At 34.7% G+C, this 18,613-nt stretch overlaps 7 protein-coding genes across 7 annotated transcripts; 3 read left to right on the top strand and 4 right to left on the bottom strand.

Annotated features, from left to right (window-relative positions):
- The first annotated feature begins 827 nt into the window (after positions 1–827).
- Positions 828–3,635, top strand: Tsp_00923 (zinc metalloproteinase nas-34). Its single transcript, XM_003376650.1, has 13 exons — positions 828–941; positions 1,034–1,147; positions 1,226–1,355; positions 1,401–1,431; positions 1,706–1,788; positions 2,052–2,169; positions 2,320–2,590; positions 2,649–2,796; positions 2,838–2,948; positions 3,007–3,104; positions 3,172–3,293; positions 3,454–3,565; positions 3,597–3,635. The coding sequence occupies exons 1-13, from the start codon at positions 828–830 to the stop codon at positions 3,633–3,635; spliced, it is 1,491 nt and encodes a 496-aa protein (XP_003376698.1).
- A 1,431-nt stretch (positions 3,636–5,066) lies between these two features.
- Positions 5,067–5,675, bottom strand: Tsp_00924 (CAAX prenyl protease 2). The gene is made up of 5 exons (XM_003376649.1): positions 5,587–5,675; positions 5,448–5,538; positions 5,321–5,401; positions 5,186–5,220; positions 5,067–5,148 (listed from the first exon to the last, which is right to left on the bottom strand). Exons 1-5 carry the CDS (start codon positions 5,673–5,675, stop codon positions 5,067–5,069), a joined length of 378 nt encoding a protein of 125 aa, XP_003376697.1.
- Positions 5,676–8,800: 3,125 nt separating this feature from the next.
- Tsp_00925 (DNA topoisomerase 2-alpha) lies at positions 8,801–10,814 on the top strand. The gene is made up of 4 exons (XM_003376648.1): positions 8,801–8,932; positions 9,156–9,302; positions 10,230–10,516; positions 10,616–10,814. The coding sequence occupies exons 1-4, from the start codon at positions 8,801–8,803 to the stop codon at positions 10,812–10,814; spliced, it is 765 nt and encodes a 254-aa protein (XP_003376696.1).
- A 775-nt stretch (positions 10,815–11,589) lies between these two features.
- Tsp_00926 (conserved hypothetical protein) lies at positions 11,590–13,120 on the bottom strand. The gene is made up of 4 exons (XM_003376647.1): positions 13,017–13,120; positions 12,471–12,814; positions 12,149–12,262; positions 11,590–11,663 (listed from the first exon to the last, which is right to left on the bottom strand). Exons 1-4 carry the CDS (start codon positions 13,118–13,120, stop codon positions 11,590–11,592), a joined length of 636 nt encoding a protein of 211 aa, XP_003376695.1.
- Positions 13,121–15,182: 2,062 nt separating this feature from the next.
- Positions 15,183–15,715, top strand: Tsp_00927 (40S ribosomal protein S14). Its single transcript, XM_003376646.1, has 2 exons — positions 15,183–15,327; positions 15,405–15,715. Exons 1-2 carry the CDS (start codon positions 15,183–15,185, stop codon positions 15,713–15,715), a joined length of 456 nt encoding a protein of 151 aa, XP_003376694.1.
- Positions 15,716–15,894: 179 nt separating this feature from the next.
- Tsp_00928 (conserved hypothetical protein) lies at positions 15,895–16,958 on the bottom strand. The gene is made up of 4 exons (XM_003376645.1): positions 16,904–16,958; positions 16,355–16,840; positions 16,102–16,302; positions 15,895–16,025 (listed from the first exon to the last, which is right to left on the bottom strand). The coding sequence occupies exons 1-4, from the start codon at positions 16,956–16,958 to the stop codon at positions 15,895–15,897; spliced, it is 873 nt and encodes a 290-aa protein (XP_003376693.1).
- A 1,146-nt stretch (positions 16,959–18,104) lies between these two features.
- On the bottom strand, positions 18,105–18,467 carry Tsp_00929a (hypothetical protein; the record flags this gene model as incomplete). The annotated part of the gene is made up of 2 exons (XM_003376644.1): positions 18,105–18,231; positions 18,371–18,467. Coding segments are annotated over 2 exons (224 nt in total), but the record flags the coding sequence as incomplete, so codon positions are not given.
- Between the last annotated feature and the right edge of the window lie 146 nt (positions 18,468–18,613).

Here is an 18,613-nt window from a genome sequence, read left to right as displayed (position 1 = left end):
AGCTTTCCAAGATTGATATGGAATTGTCATATGTTATATAAAAGAACTTGCGTAAATTACATGAATAATAATAATAATAATAATAATAATAATAATAATAATAATAATAATAATAATAATAATAATAATAATAATAATAATAATAATAATAATAATAATAATAATAATCAGAAATATTGTAAAAGCAAAACCCAGGATCATTATTGTTATTTCTCACAAATTGCATCCATCAATTTGGTGTGGCATCAGCATTTTTCAGTGCATCACTTATTTCTAATTTTTTATATATTTAAAATACAATTAAAATGGTCAAAAACACTTTTCCTCGTTTTATAACAACTTATACACTCCTCAGATTTCCTCATTCCTTTTTTCTTGTGTTGTTTATAAATTATTCTCATAACAGTAATTTATCCAGAAGCATATAGCCGCCTTTGTTATGATATAGCGTTGTTTTACAACCATACTAATGGTGATATTTCGTCGAATATCAGATAACCAATGTGGTGTTGTTATTCAGACTTTGGGATCATTAACACATCGCTTCTAGTTCTATAGTTTTTAAACATATCTAGTATCATGCTAAAAGAGTGCATTTGAAAATGACAAATAAAATATATCGCATTTCAAATAAACTTATTAAATATTGGAAATGATCCAGTTGAAGCAAATCATTACAATAGTTTTCATTATGGAAGTAATATTCGTTATTAGTAGAAGTTTGTTGTTTAAATGAACAAGATTATATACTATAATTTTGTTTTCCGCATAAAATTTTTCAGCTGTATAATTAATAATAGTTTATTACAGCTAATCATTTATCAAAAATGGCATCCGTTAAACTGAACGTCATCTACTTGATGATGTTCCTATTTTTCAATGGTTATAAATCAAAGCATTCGTTACGTTCGCTTCAATATGAAAATAACGCAACAATGTTCGTAAGTTCCTTAATTAATTATTATTATTTCTCTTCTTGAGAATTTATAATATTTATTCCTTTAGCTCATTAATTTTTGTTTTTTTGGTTTAGTCTACTTCTGAATTATTTCGGATAGAACTGCAATCTCAAGCAGGGTTCAATGAAACAACAGCCAATGCGTATTTTCGATTTATGGAAAACGTCAGGAATGCCACACTTCAAACAGTTTCAGATACAACATTCAATGAAGCAATGCAAATATGAAATCAAATTCATTTCATGTAAATATTTTTTTAATTTTAGAATCCAGAAGAGAATTCAAACCTTTTCGAAGGAGATATTCTTCTGACTGTCGATCAAATGAAAGTGATGGAAAAAAAGATATTCAAAAACTCCTCTGATGCAGAGTGCGTATTAACTGAAAAATTCCTACGTTGCTTTCAAGAACATCTTTAGTTTTACCTTATTTTATTTTCAGATCTGTTCACATTATTTAATTTTACGTTAAAGTTACATTTCATTTGCATTTGACCGTGCAAATTCTTATTTATTTAATTATGTTGCACTTTTGAATGAAATTGAAGTAACAGATTTCATATCATTGTTCAAGGTGCTTTTAAAACTGCTTAAAATTAAGAATTCTAAAAGTGAACATTTGTTATCATATTAAATTATGCAGAATGGCGAATGTATTCGACTTCATTTATATTTATAAAATATGCTTAATGAATACCACTTTTGCATCCACAGTTGAATATTAACGGTCTGTGTATTCACTTCTAGTACACTTCGTGGTATGGTTACTGGAAATGCATTCAGTCGCTGGAAGCGTACAATTCCATACTCAATCAACACAAGAAGTGGTGGTAATCTGTTCATTAAATACTTGAAATATTTATAAAAAATGATTAATTTCAACCTTTAATTTTATAAGGTAATATTCATAATAATAAATACATTCAATTTTTAATTGCTAAAAGTATATAGAAATATTTTAAAAAATCAAATTAGTTCATATCCAAATATAAAAGCGGCTCAGATTGAATAATTGCTTAAATAGCTGGAGAATTATGCTCCATTATTCATATTTAACAAATATTTGAATGAGATGAGTTGTTTTCATTTTTAGTAGATACAAACGCCGTAGAACGAGGCATTAAACAATGGGAGAAGATCACATGCTTGAAGTTTGTTCGCCAAGACAACCATCCTACAGGAGATTATATGGAATTTTTTAAAGGATCAGGGTATAGCTTCAATTAATATATCAAAACAATTAAAAATTTATGAATAATAATGCAAATGATAATTGATAAAGAAATAATGATAATTTTAATGCAAAAAATAATAAGAGTAGACGGAAATTTAAAAACAAATTTTATGGATATTTTTTTCAGCTGTTATTCATATGTTGGAAAGATTGGTGGGAAACAGCCAATTTCAATAGGAACAGGCTGTGAAAGCGCTGGCATTGTTTGCCATGAAATTGGGCACGCGCTTGGGGTGTGGCACGAACAAAATCGACCTGACAGAGATAAATTTATCAATATACATCATGGTAACATTAAACCACATGCACGGAGCAATTTCTATCGCTTAACGAATAATATCGCTTTGGTCAACGTTATTCCGTTTGACTATGGATCACAAATGCTTTACGGACCCAGGGTTTGGATTATTTGTTCCTATGAAAAATATCACTACAAATACATGCATATATATTAAGGCTTTTGCAATTAATATCAACAAAAATACAATCAGTGCACTTGACGTCAACTATCGGTCTACTCTTGGTCAAAGGGATTTTCCTTCATTTTACGATGCAAAAACCATTAATCTAATTTACTGCAACGGTACCGCTCATTCAGTATACAGTTGACAGGACAAAAAATAATATTCCATCAATTTTTTACAGACTTGTGCAAACCTTTAGAATGTGAATTTGATGGCTACGCAGATCCAAAAAACTGCAGCACATGCCGTTGCCCAGTTGGCTTGGCGGGACTATACTGCAAAGAGGCACAACGTACAATATACAAAAAATCAAGGACAATTTTAAAATAGATTTATTTTATTCATTTCAGCGACTAATGATGACTGTGGCAAAATAAATATCGAAATAGAAACTACACCTTGGACAATCAACAAATCTGGTCAAGGTAAATGTCATTGGCTTTTCAAGGTATGTTGATGAATTGATGCATTAAATTTGCTAAAAATAACTGTTTCAATAACAGTAACAGCTTTAGACAACGCCACAGGCAAGAATCGAACTTCAACTGGTGAATTTCAAATTTCCATGCAAGATAACCTGCTCGCGATCATTCATTTCTGTTCAATACGGCAACAGCATGGCTAATTCTCCAGCAAGGTAAAATTTAAATTTATTTGTCATATTCATTATAAAAATATATTGATAAGTTCACCAATTTGAATTGAACACTTATAAATAAGAAACAGCAGTTGAAAAGCAAAATAAATCTGTTTGTTTTATAAAATATATTTATAAAAGTAAATATATGATATTTCAGATTTTGTTGTTATGAGAGGAATGCGATTATTGTCAGCAAATCCAATCACATGCTAATTTCATATTATGGCACATCAACAGATTTTGTAACTTTTATCGTCAAAAAGCGTATGGTTAATTTGTTTAATTTTTCTTTATATCTAGCAATCATGTAACATTTACATTTACCTCTCATTTAGGTGAAATGCAATAGCACTTTGTGTTGATCAGTGCTCATTACTGGCATTCTGGCAACCTTTTATGCACATCCTATTTTCTAACACTAGCCTGTTAATTAAAATAAATTATATACTAGGAATAGACTTTTATCAAATCGTGAGTGAATTATCAACAATGCAAAGAAAATGAAATGACAGATGTCAGTTGCACAACTGTTGAATTTGCACAATTACAATTTTCAGTTTAAAATAATATTAAATAAAATATTACTACTGAAGAAGCTTCTCAAGTAAACTGTGATACTGCAGTTCAAGTCCCTGAAAACTTTCAAAAAACAATGCTAATACAGTTGTAACCAGAAGTAACTATAGAAAGAGAAATCTTCAAAAGAATCAAATGGATAGCAATACTGCAGCTCCAAGCTATACAATTAATTCAGTTTAGATAAATGCACCCGCAATATGCATTGTATAAACATATTAAAAAAATCACAAGTCCCCATTGAATGCAGATCGCCTCTGATGTTTAATAAATGGAAAAAATAATTTATTTATATGTAAGGTTAACACCACTACAATACAATGAATATTTGAACAAATTTACTTTTCGACGAATAAGCAGTAAAAGCAACGTAGAGTAACTGCAGTACAACAAACTAATGAATCGGATACTTTAATATGGTATGCAAAAGTTTTTACCGAAACAATAAGCATATTTCCTTTAATGCTAATTATGAAAGAAAAATACTATTACGAAATATTATCTAATTTGAAAACTGAAGTTTCAATTTAAAGAGTCAAAAAATAAAAACGCTAAGCCTAAATAGTCAATAATTATTATCAAACAAACAATTTGTTCCCGTATAGAGATGGATTAGTAAGTGGATACAAAGACATCATCCACAGTAGAATGCCAATAAATGTTACAGAAAGTACTACGGATCGCTTCCAACGTTCGTTTAAAGAATAATACATTTCTGGTTCTGGAAAACCAATGAAGTTGCACAACGCGTGGCAAACAAAGGCAGAAATAAAGTGATCTATCAATGAAAAAAAGTAGAATTTTTTAGAAATCTTTCCACCATTTCAAATTCTGCCTTACGTGTACGCAAATATATAAAAGTATTGTAAACGCCAAACAAGTAAGTGATGATAAGTCGGTCGCCTATGAAAAAAAACACTTATAATGCCATACATATATAGATATATATTTAAATTGAAAACTAAAACTACAAAAAAAGTACAATGCACGCGTAAGATTTGACGCCATCCACAGACGAAGTCAGTCTTATCCAGCGCATGATGGAGATGCGCAGCAGCGAAATAAATTGGCATGAACAAGACAACAGAAAACGGCTGAAAACACGATGCAGCAACATTAACCATGCAACAACGGAAAACCATCTCTTCACATAAAGGTGCCTAAGAGATATGCTTATTACTTTCCAATATTAATTCAACGACAATGCATGTCACCAGCAAAACGTTTCTCAAAACGATAAGAAACTCTGATGAAGGAATCTGCGAGTGTGATGAAACTGCAAATCAAAAAACTATATACATAAATATATATACATTTGAATTAATAAATTTACAAAAGCAAACACACTCTGAAAATAATTAAAAAGCAATAATGAAATTGGTCCCAGGCAAAACAACTAAAAACCATTCACAATTATGTCGGCATTATTATTTGAAAATTAAGAATACTGTTGTGAGTAGCAGTGGTAACATGAATGCGGCTGAAAGACCTTGCAATCTCAGTCCTAGGTATTCAAACGGATCCATATTCTAAAAATGAATATCATTTATGTTGTACAACAATAGAATTACCAACTTTGGGTCTCCACAGTTGAGCAAATACTGCCGATATAATGGATGCAAACAATGAACCCGTAAATCGCCTAAAAATCACATTCGCGTCGTCTCTAAATAACAATATTTAATATAAAAAATCCCAGCCTTTTAAAAAATACCTGCATCCATTGCCGCAACTGAACAATCTTGTTAATGAAACAAAAAGTAATGGCGCAGATTGAAAATATAAAATTGCCTCCAAGCTCATCAATTCCTACAAAGTCATGACATGACATTCAATATGCGCAGTTGAAGATTAAAGTCCTTTTATGTCTATGAAAATGCAATATAATCTTCAAAAAATTAATTTCACATTCAATATACTCATATATATATGTATATATATTTTATAATTGTAGCGATCATTCTATTTTCTCTCGAAAAAGTATCACTGCTGAATGCATGCGCTTTTTTCAAATCATCCCCTTTACATGTATTTAGTTGCAATAAAGCGTAAAAATCAAACAGTAAGTTTTTCATTAACTTTAAAAAAATTGCATAACGTATCAATCGATCACAGCTATTCCAAACCAAAAAACATAACACCTACATTTCACAAAGTATAAAAAAGACTGTCTAGAACAAAGTTCTTCCAAGATTAGTCAACTGAGATTAATAAGATCAAATGAATGAAGCAAAATGCCAATGCAGTGGCTGGATTCTAAAGACTGAAATGAAATGTCTCATAAAATAATTTTCGCAAAATGTGAAGAATTATAAGCTTATAAAGTAATCAAAAATAGTTTAAATCAAAAAATATAGAAAACGAATATACTTTAAACGCAATTTTATCGCAATTACAAAATCAATTTACATCAACAATCATTCTGCGAAGGTATTTCAAGAAATCAAGCATCATTAAAAATGAAATTGCTAGGCGCAGACCAGAATAACATAAAGAATATTCAACACTAAATAACCGTATTTTGGAAATTTCACTTTTTAGCTCGCAAAACAAAATATATTTTCAAAAACTTGACCATTCGCATAATACAGAATATGCAACGCAACATTTGTTTACTTCATGAAATAGGTTGACTTGCTCGTATTTTGAAACAAACCAAAATTTACCACATATTATATCAATATTCGTAAAATGAAGAAAAAATACTATGCATAACAATTTTCAATTTCCAGAAAATAAATTATTAAAGTATACAAAATTATTACAACCAACATTTGTTTAATATTAAAAATAAACTTCATTTATCATGCTTACACAAGTATTAAAACTTGTTTAAAAATTAGATATGATTCTGTATTCTGAATATTCATAGATACTGAACTTTCAATTCGCATTACTTCATCGCAAACATAATGTTATATCTCGACCTATACCATAGAAAGAAATAAGTTTCAAATGTAAAATCAAAAACAACCAAATCGCATAAGATACAATGTCACGAACCTATTTCCAGGATTTTATCCAAATTTTTTGAAGCACAGAGAGATATTAAATGTTCATAACAATCATTTAAATGCATTTAGAAAAAATCACAAATTTCGCCAAAAAATTAAAAATATTATTGTTAAACAAAAAGAAACAGTGAAACGTTTGCAACAACTTACAACAAGTATAATGTTATTCTGATATCAAAGGGTACAAATATATGAATTATAAAAACGTTTCATACACAAAAATGAACAAATTTACATACGCAGTTAGAAACAATATACAGTATAATTACAATCAAGCTTAAAATTTGCACTAATTCATAAATTACAAATTCATCAATTAAGGTAAAAGAAAAAATTGAAAGGCACAATCGAAAATCAAAAACGCCGACTTAGTGCATTAAAAAATCTACAATTGAAGTACTGCGCATTTTCATTGAATACCATTTGCTATACAATACTTCTTAAGAAGAAGCAGATCAGGAAATTATTACGAATTTCATATCAAATTTAATATAGAACAAAACGTTGTATGAAGTACTAAAGAAAACAAATTTAGCAAAACTGTGAAAGCATTGTTTCTGCTGTATAAAAATTATATAAACATTAGTGAAACAGCAAAATGGAATTGGGAATGAAATTCAGATCAAAAACATTTACAGTGATCGTTGCATAATCTAAAGTAGTTGTTTAAAATTAATTCATAACTGCTAAGTAATTATTGCCTTTAGGCGTTACATTAACGTTTAAAATAGGTAACTTCAACATTAAAAATTTGTGAGTCAACTAACGTAATCAAATGAAAAACATTGAAATAAAGTTATTGAAACCCAGAAAAATCATTAAACGTTTTCTTCAACCAGGATTTTTATTTTAGACTTATGGTTATTTTTTCTTGAAGAATAACGGAAATCCCGAAAGATTTCCAAGACAAAAATTCACTACAACCAAAAGGTTGTAAAGAATATTTACCTTTAAACGATGCGCAAAGGTTGTATAAATTTCTTGACATGCTAGTTACCACATGTATTAAGCTAAACAAAAAGTTGGGTTTTGAAGAATGAATTTAACGGGTTCAATGAAATTCTGAAAAAAAACATTTACAGTGTTTGTCACGCTTAGCATAATTCAATGCAGATATTTAAAATCATTTATTCAGAGTTGTTTTAGTCAAATAGTCAGAGTTGGTCGTGTTTATGGCCCTCAAATATTAATTAACGTTTAATAAATAACTACAACATTTAATACCATCCCACAACTGATAATCAAAATTCCACTCATTTTTTAAATATAATAACCTAGGGTAAACGATGTTACTGCGAAAATTATAATTTCAGGCGAAAATTTTTTTTACTTAAACTACAATCTATCCCAGCGTTTTTCAATAATTTCAAACTAGCACAACTCTAATCTCATCATCTCGCTTTAACCCTGCAAAACCCTTTCAAATGTTTTTCAGCTTATAACACTAAATCAATTTACATTCATTGTACATTTGACGAAAAGAAAAAGTCTGTTAGTCTTATTCTACAGATTTATAATTTTTGGGAAGAAAAATAAAGGAAACCCCGAAAGGAATCCAAGACAAAAATTCAACACAACCCCAAAGGTTGGTATTGATATTTACCTTCGAACAAGTCGTGCAGGTTGCTATTCCTTTTCAACTCTACCATTACTATACATATTTATAGTAATGAAAAATTGGGTTTTGCAAATATTTCTTCTTACAAAGTACATAGAAAAAGAGCTTATAAAACAATCAGTAGACATCTGTATCTTCTGATATCACTTCTACAGCCAAAATTTAAAAATAAAAATTATCATAGTTTAAATAAAGACAAATTTTACTGCTTTCTGTACATCATATATCGTTTTATATTCTTTATAAAGACCATTCCCACGTCTCAAAATAAACTTGTTTTATTATACAGCTTCTAAATGTTTAAAATAATTCTATATGCTTTAAAAGTATATTCAAACCACTCAAAAGAAGAACGTTTAACATTTTTGTTGGAAAGTTTTCGAAAGAAAAGCGTATCCTTCTTCTCAGAACTTGAGAATTGGAATACGGTGAGTTACGGTGGCAGGTTGGAATGATTGCTGCAGGGTTCTTGTGGCAGTTCGGTCATATTTTTATGGAGCAGCATAAATCAGACAAGCCCGTATTGAATTGAAGATCAGCTAGTAAAGCTGGTGCCAAAAAATATAATTCAAACTTGCATTTGCGACTATTTTGCTTGAAATAAATGGGCATTTTTTCGTAGTAAACCTTGTAAATGTCAAGTTACTGCAGCTTTTAATAACTCTGCATAATTTTCAACTTTGGATAAGTACACAGCTTGGAAATTTTTGGCAGATTCCATGTGCACTTAACCAAGTTCGATTGTACTTGGTGTGTAGAGAAAGGGGACACGTGAGCGATGGTGGTGGATCCTTTCCGGTGAGCAGACAGTTAATTTCTTGTGTTTACGACGTTGTTTGTATCTTTCCACCCCTTGTTTGTTCCTTTCACTCAATAAATAGCGTGAATACCAAATTATTTTCTGTTCTATCACGTTCAAGGTGAACGCAAACAACCAGTAGTTAGGCGAACATGATTGTTTTGACCTCCCGCTTATATCTACAGTTCACTGAAAATCAGGTGGTTGAATTTTGGCGCAACATTTCTGCCATTTCGAGCCGGATCGTTTTCGGTTACCTCAGAATTTGTCAAATAAGGACAAGTTGTGTTGAGAATGAGTCTCAGAACTGAAGAAGAAGGTTGATGTTCGTCGCGCTGAATCTGAAATTGTGATGGAGAGTTTGCAGTGACTCTCGAAGGAAAAATGTTCACAGATGTATAACCAGCTTACCTTAATTTCAATAAGTGAGCGCTCTTCAACTCGATCTTGAAGAAGAACTGGAGCAGGAAGATACGTCGAGGGAGAGGCAGCTGTGGGCTGAGTGGAAAGGACGTTGACAAAATTGGCTTATTGGCGAGGATATCTCTCGGGCGCTGCATTCGATGCCATCCAAGGTCCGTCCGCAGTGGATGAAGACCACGAGTTGGCTTTCCAGCAGCTGAAAGGGCGTGTTGACCAGTCGCTGGTGGCAGTTCAGAAGCACGCCTTGATGATGATTCAGAGCGTGAGCAGTAACAATAAACGCTTAGTCGTCTGTGACATATTGTGCAAAGAAGTATACGCATTGTCGACCGTCCTCGAGTGGAAAATCTTTCAGCGGCTGAGATTCTGATCACTCTCAGCCAGGAACGGACTCAATGCGAGTCCGGTGGGACGAAATGTGCTGGCGAACAGTGGCTTGGTAGCGGATCCACCAGTATTCTTGTGATTCCTCCAAGAACAGGTTCTGTCGTCCGAAGCTGCAGAGGGATCAAGGGAGTCTGTCCCGAAAGGAAACAGATCAACCCTGTCGATGGATGAACGAAAGAAAATCAAAGCCCGAGGAGCAACTGCCTTCTATTACTGTTGAGAACAGCTTCCTTTCTGCCAGAAGAAACAATCTCACAGTGACCGAGTCTGCGGGAAGGCAAACCCTGGGACGAGATACGGAATGGCGAGACGAGACTGCCTGTGTTTCGATTGTTTTGAGCACGGGCAGCGTTCGGCAGAGTGTAAGCGCGGACACAGAAATCAGGGATCATCCATCGGTCAGGTGAATCCAGCTGTCATATCTATGGATTTGTGATCTCTGAGGCAGAACAGAAGACGTCTCGTCAGTCGGAAGGGAAGACATCAGGCGACCTGATTGCAGACGATTATGGCTAGATCTTATGGGACCCTGGACTTCGGAGAACAGTGAATTGCCTGCTGGACTCAGCATCGAAGCACTCTTCATCAAGCAGGATGTCGCAAAAGCACTAGGTTTGGTCGGGAAGACACATCCAGTGTCAGTGGTGGGGATCGGCAGAGTTCTCTGCGAGTACACTAGTTTGCAGTTAGTGAAGTTCTAGCTCTGCCATACTGACAGGGAAAAGAAAACTGAGTGTTATTTGCTTGAACCTCTGATTATGCCGAAACCTTGTAATGACCTTCATATCGCACGTGTATCTGTAGTAAATTAGGAACACACGCGCTTTGTGGAGTTAGTTGCGGATGTAGGTACCGACAAAAAGGAAATACCCGTCATGAACGGCATTGACAATTACTGCCGCTTTATAGTGAATGCGATCTGAAGGGGTGCACCGAATGATCCTGTAACAGTAGAGACTGTATTCGGGTGGATCATTTAAATCAGTGATACACAAAGTGGGCGATATCGCCCTTTCGAGTAAAGGGGCACTTAAGAGGAGGGGGTTGGAAAATAATGCAGCACATTGGAAAGGGGCGCGTGAACACAATATGTTTTATGTTTATATTGATATTTGTTCAGCAGTAGTTTTAAGAATATATATTAATTTTCAATGTAATATGACTCAGTGCAATCTCTCTTCCTCATCTTCTGCGCTCATAGTACTTACGACTTTTTCTTACCAATATTGAACCCAGTGTAGAGAGATTAATCGCAACGCACCAAGCCCATTCATCACATTAATTACTTCTTCACTATATGATTATTTTTGAAAGAAGACACGATGTTAATAAATACTCTGTTTAAAAATTCATTTTTTGGCAATAATTTAGGGTGGGGGAGTTTAAAAAATATATGCCTATCAATGGGGCGATAGCCTGAAAAGGTATAAGAAACACTGATTCAAATAAATAATCGTGTTTTCAGCCGTGCAATAATTAACAATCCACAAGGCACCAACACCGCGATACGCAATATTTATTACTCAATAATAAGTCACAAGTCACAGATACTGTAATGATGACATGCAAGTAATATTGTGGTGGTACAGTAAAATATTGGTATACAACACTACTCGCATTTTAGGTAAAGATATTCTTCAGTTTATCACTAGCAGTCGAATTTCATCAATGTATTGTTTCCATATCAATATCAGGCCAATCTCCGTGCGAACGATGTAGAACAGTCAACCGATATTGCAGTGTCATTTTTCATAAGTTCCATAAAGGTGCGCTGATGCCTGCTTGATTGCTTCGCAGCATTTCGGTGATACGCAACCCAGCAGGGCGGTGGGATTCTTTTCCTTTGCATCAATGACAACAACGATGCCGTACTTCGCGTTCAATCTGGGCGTATTTGCGCTCCGACGCAGCAAGTGTTCGTGAAAGGAACGCTATAGTCGCTTCTCTACCGCATACCAGTTCATGGGCCAGAACACAAACAACCCCATGAGGTGGGTGATCGCACGTAAGAATCACTGGCAGTTGATCATCGTACCGCGCGTATACGGTGTTAGAAGTAATAACGCTTTTTCCTGCCTTTGGGTCCATTTACACAGCATACCTTTGTCTAGCAGGCGGTGTAATGCTTCTGATGGATGAGATTTGTTTGCTAGAAAATTATGATAACAATTTAGCAAACCCAAGTTCCCAGTTGCTCCTCTGTAATGATTACGCTTTTTATCAACAAGCCAGTCTTTTAATTTAACGCGGCAACGTTTTTCTTCAGTTAGGAATAACTAAACAAAATGATAACACACACGCGAAGGAGGTACACAAACGGCAATACTAAAGTCGCTAACACGTCAACACCAACGCACCTTTATGCAAAAGTACATCTCTACTGTAATATATTGATTCTGGAATTGTCCAGATCAGTGGGGCCTTGTAGATGGCTTCCACCTTCTCTTCTGACGGATGGATTCCTTCAGCGTCCATTCGATATCCATGGAACTTTACACTGTGGCTAACAAAGACGCATTTTTCACGGTTCAGGTGGATTCCCGCGTCGTGCAGACGATCGAACACTCGTCTTAAAACTTCTAACAGTTCATGTTGAGAATCTGAAACAATTAATACATCGTCGAAGCCTGGAACAACATCATCCAAGTTAGCCAACCACGAGTCCATGAAACGCTGGAAAATACCAGATGCTGACGCATTGCTGAATTGGATTCGTTTCGCTTTGACAGCTCCTTTACGTATTATTATCGTCTATAACTCGAGCCAATGCTTTGTCGACTTCTGGCTGCTGGTACGCTTGCGTTAGATCTAATTTCTCGAATATTCTTCCCTTTTTTTAGTGTTGCCAGGATATCGTTGACAGCTCGTATTTGGTTTAGGTCCTTCCGTAACGCTTTACTCACTGTGCACTTATAATCATTGCAAATTCGGAAGCTTCCAACGCTCTTAATGACCGGTACAATTGTCGTAGTCCATGCCCCATGTTGGCCAATCTCCAAAACTCCATGCCTTAATAAATGGGTCCAGCTCCTCTCATAAGCGATCTTTGAGTAAAAATGGCACTCACCTGGCGTTCATCTAGATTGGTGGTATGGATCCATCGGTATGGAGTACCACTAGTGGTCCTTTGACAGTGCCCAGGGTGTCAGAGAATAATTCAGCATACTCTTCGATCACGTCTTGCACCGAAGTCGGCGCAACGCTATGTACTCCAACTAGTCGGTTGCCCAATGGCTTGAACGAATTTCTCCAAGCAGACTACGGCGCAGTGCCTTAACAAACCATAACTGGCAGTGACCCAGTGAGTAAACTGAATTTGACTGGATGGAAAGTCGCACCTAATACCTCGACGACGCGCACTTGGAAGTCTCTCAGTAATGAGTGAAACGGTTCCGTCTCCCTAGTCGCATATGAGTTGGGCTCTCAGTCGAGACTCTAATGTTTCACCAAAGTTGCAGTGCTGTGCCAGATGGCGAAGTTCTCTTACATAAGCCGCCACTCTTTCACCCGGCTACTGTAGCCGTCGGCGATACAGAATACGTTGGTAAACTTCCGAATGTCAGGGCGAGAAATAATTTCTCAATAACTTTATAACTCCATCGAATGTTTTCGAAGAAGGGGGGTCTGGCGATGTCAATGATTTTATAATACTATACGCTTTTCTGTCCCATAAACGGCAAAGTACAGCCAGTCTTCTGCAGCTTACACGGATGGCGTTCGCTTTCAGGAAGAATATTAAGCGAAATAATATTCCATCCCAACATGCCGGATTTGAAATGCCAAACTGTTCGAATTGGATTATCGTTTACATGACAGACGCTGTGTTCACGAGGTTATTACGTACGGTGAACTGGTTCTTCGGACGATGCATCTCTCAGCCAAGCTGTTGCAACGGTCTGTATATAGTTCTCAACTTGTGAATGCCAACCAATCTAGACGCCACTGATGTGTTTCGAGGCCACCAACTCCGCACACGTAATGTTCATTACTCCATAATAAGTTACAAGTCACGGATACTGTAATAATGACATGCAAGTAATATTATGGTAGTACAGTAAGATATTGGTATACAACATAAGAAAATCTGGAAATATCTCAAAAAGTTACAAATAAATGTTAAACGGATAGGTTAGTGTTACCTTTCAAATAGTGTGATGCATAATCAAGATTAAATTACAATATATTTCACTGAATATTTTTCTCAAAATCTTAGTGCACAAACTTCCACCGCATCAATAAGAAACCTGAAATGAATGATTATTTACTGAAATGTAATTAATATTAATTTCTACTATATTTAATAAATATTTCTAAAATTAGTACAGTCTTTGTATGAATTAACTCATCACATTAGAGTCCATTGTCTCTGCGTTGAAAATTCTGAGTCAGCTAGCCGTTAGCGCTAGAATTTCGCTAACATTTTAAAATTCTTACTTATTTTATTTAATCTTCAAAATGCTCTACTCCTGCTATTCTTGCTGAATTATTCATTGTATAAAAACATTGCGTTAAGTATATAAAAAATAATAAGTATAAAAGTCAACAAAAAAATCAGTAAGTCAATAATACTTATTAAATAAAGTCCATTATGGATTATGCAACCGTATGCCACTCCTTCTGCACATGTTGGCATTTAAACTTGATTTACTGTAAGAGAATTTGTTCTTACGGTAAAGCAGTTGTCATTTGCTACGATGTAATTGTTGAAAACAATGTTACTCCAATTTATCAAACAATCTTAATTCAAGCTCTGGCACAGTTTATTTGTTGTATATTTATATATGTAACTATAGTTATTTGTGTAATTTTTTATATTAAGTTTGGCTACTAGTTTTGCGTATCACCGTTCGAATCCATCATTGTTGTTATTGAATATTCTGTTGATTATCTGTCGTAATGGTTTATTGTTCATCGAATATTCACTGATATTTTCGAATCAGTATAAAAAATAGTTTATTATTTTACAACTGATTGTTAGTGCGATAAAAGATGTATATCAGAATATCATTTTAAGTTAACTGAAAATATGGTTGAATATTTTGTATTTTTTTACATCGATTTTGTTTAGAATGGCACCAAGAAAAGGGAGGAAGGAAGATCAACCAGCTGTCGTCAGTGTGGCACCGCAGGCTCCCGAAGGAGTGAAACGATTTGGCGTTGCGCATATATTTGCTTCATTTAATGATACATTTGTTCATATTACAGATTTATCTGGTGAGCATTTAATAATAGATTAATTATGATATTGAACAACATTATTCAGTTGTGTGGAATGTTGAATTTTTGATCAGGTCGAGAGACAATTTGTCGAGTTACTGGTGGAATGAAAGTGAAAGCAGATAGAGATGAAGCTTCACCGTACGCAGCCATGTTAGCGGCGCAGGATGCAGCAGAACGTTGCAAAGCGCTTGGAATAACAGCACTGCATATTAAATTGAGAGCAACTGGTGGAACAAAAACAAAAACGCCAGGTCCTGGCGCACAGTCGGCTCTGCGTGCTTTAGCCCGTTCGGGAATGAAGATTGGTCGTATAGAAGATGTAACACCGATTCCATCCGATAGTACACGTCGGAAAGGTGGTCGAAGAGGTCGTCGTCTGTGAAGTATTAACAGACCTGTGTTTCGGTTAATAAAGCATGTACTCTATGGAAAATGTTTTTTAATTTTGTATATCACATGTGATATGCTATTTTTATCGCAGTTTTTAAATCTGTTCATTCATAAATCGGACATCGGTTATAATAATGAACATATTGATACTACTATTTTTCTTTTTTGTTTTCAAACGTGAAATATGAACCGTTTAAAGCGTCTTTGTTTGCAGTTATCGAGTGTTCCACCACATGGTATTGGTTGTGGTGGAATTGATGGAGGTGGTGGAATAAGGAATAATTGTTGTGAACCGCAGTTTGCTGAAATGTTAACAAACACGAAATTATATTAATAATATTTGTTGCTGTTTTTGATTTGTTTTTTTTCTCTACTCACGGTAACAATCCTGGGTGATAGAAAACAGCTGAGAGACGGAATTTGTTGGAAAATTCAACTGCGGTCTAAGTGCCGAAGGTAGCTGATAATTGTTTCTCACTTGATCAGGCGGTAGTATTGGACGCGGAACATACGTGTTATGTATTTGAGGTGCTGGTTGATATTCAATTTCGGGTCTTGGTCTTGGATAAGATGTGTATCCTTAAAAAATATTTTCTTGGACAGTAATAAATAACTTTGGTAAATTGTTTACCATATTTTGAAGGTGGTAGATATGGGATGTCGTTTGCTGTTGATGGTATTGGTATTCCTTGATGAACTTCAACGGTCGTTTCCACCGAATGGGGAGGGGCTAGGGTAGTTGGTGAGATGGTTTCAAGTTGTCCATCATCTTCTGCAGGTTGTTCTTGGTCTGCAGTTGTAGCATGAGAAACGGTCGGTTGTTCATCAGCATCATCATCATCATCTTTACATTTTAAAACGACCGATTCTTCAAAAGCAATTGTACTGGGAATTTGTTGCTCAGCGATGTTCACATTGTTGGTTAATTGTTCATGGGTTTGCTGGTTTTCACTTACTGGAGGATGAGAATCTTGAGTGAATAATTGATTTTGTTGTTTTGGTGGTGTAGTGTCGTCAACAAAATCATAATCAGTTGCGGAGGGGATATGACGAGAATCTGTTTCTGAATTAACCAATGGGTTTGATTGTTCAGAGTTGGAATTTCTGAATAGAATTGCTGAAGAAAGGATAAAACAGAATTTAAATTATAAAAGTTTTAACATCGGTTCAATGGTTTTACCAGAAATGGAAAAGCAAAAGACTAATTTCAATATAATTGGCGAAGTATTCGCCATCAGGTAGTAGAACTGGCTATTTTTGTGCTGGCCAGCAGCAGTTCAGGAAACAACTTATGAATGGAGATGATGCGACTGATGAATGGGACAGAAATAATTGAATGCTTTGGAGCGTATAGTTGTTCACCCAGGAGTGTCTGGTAGAAATTAAGATGACTTTACGTCGGAAGATGAATTGCTTCAGCATTTACGCATTGCTGGTGGTCGGTAGATGCTAATTAGCGCTAATTCGTCATCAACAGCAGCAGCATGGAAAATTTACCCCTTCTAGTGTCAGTTTGCTCATTTTTGTGAACTTTCTTGCTTGAGGCATTGAAAAAAGTTTAAAAAAAAGAAGAAATTCGACAAGTTATCTTACTTTCAGCGGCCTACATTTCCATCCTTTTTCAACCTTGTTGAAAATGATGTAATTTCATTTATTTTCTCTTAAATTATTTTGCTAAACAAATATTCTAAATTGTTTTTCATATTTTATCAACTGTTTTCATTTTGTGTTTTAATCTTGTTTCTACTTTAACCATTTGATGGATTGTGGGTGTTAGGTATGTTGTTGGATTGTTGGGGTGGGGTTCATCCCAGTTTAGAAAAACACTTGTAAAGGGCTGGAAGTATGTTAAATTTTTATGAAATTTGTTTTATTGGATAGTACGATATGTTTTATTGGATAGTACGTCATTTTTCAGTTCTTTTCTTTGTGTGGGCTTAGTTTTGTAAATTTCGTGGAACAAATAATATACTTAAGTGCAGCACGTTATTCTGCACATTTGGATACCAAACTCAGGTCTATTGTCGGTTTTTTGGGTTTTAAAACGACTACGTTCTTCTAAGTCCTTTCTGTAGTTTTAACATAAACATATGCATATGGTTTACATTTGGTGCAGTGCGGGCAAAAAAGCAGAATCCAAAGACTTAATATTTTTTCCTCACTGCCGGCAATCTCAGGGAGAGTTAAATGTTAGGTTTTGTCGTGACTTTTTCTTGATTTTTGACTTGCGTTTAGGGCGGAAACCCCCTAAACGGATTTTGAAGCAAAAACAGTCTCCACATTATTCACTTGATTGATAGTAAGTTCCTTTAGTAAATTTAGTAAAGTAAATGGTTGCCCACATCGTGGCTAATCAAAAGACGATAAAGTCAGCAGATGTATTAGTAGTAGTGGATGTGGTATAACATGGTGCGATCTTCACGAATTGTGAGCTTGTTGAGATTGCTTTGATGCACTGTTTGGTTCAAAGATGAAGGATGCATGACCATGGGTACAAAATCAGTCTTGCTGCAATAATGAAAGCATGATTGAATTCAAAATGGAAAATAATTAATTATTTAAGGGAAAATATGATAAATAAAATTCAGTGAAGTCTACAGACAAAATTTTCAAGAAATTGAAAAGAACCATCAAAACGCGAAGGTACATGAACAACGGCTTTCCTGGAAAGCAAAATTGACCGCTATCAACTACTGTGGCATAACGACTCAGAGAAAAGACGTAACGCACTTGCGCGGTGCATTCTAAGATAAAACTACCTATAAGCAAAAAATGTTTTACTAAATTAAAATACACGCTTGTCGATTTAATACTCTTTGAACAAAAATGCTATTTACTAATCACGCTATAAGTTCCAGCAGATCTTTTATTGTTTTGCCAATTTCAGAAG

The sequence above is a fragment of the Trichinella spiralis genome, assembly GCF_000181795.1.
Source record: "Trichinella spiralis strain ISS 195 chromosome Unknown Scfld4, whole genome shotgun sequence".
In the NCBI taxonomy this organism is placed as follows: Eukaryota; Metazoa; Nematoda; class Enoplea; order Trichinellida; family Trichinellidae; genus Trichinella; species Trichinella spiralis.
This window is presented reverse-complemented; position numbering and strand designations above follow the sequence as displayed.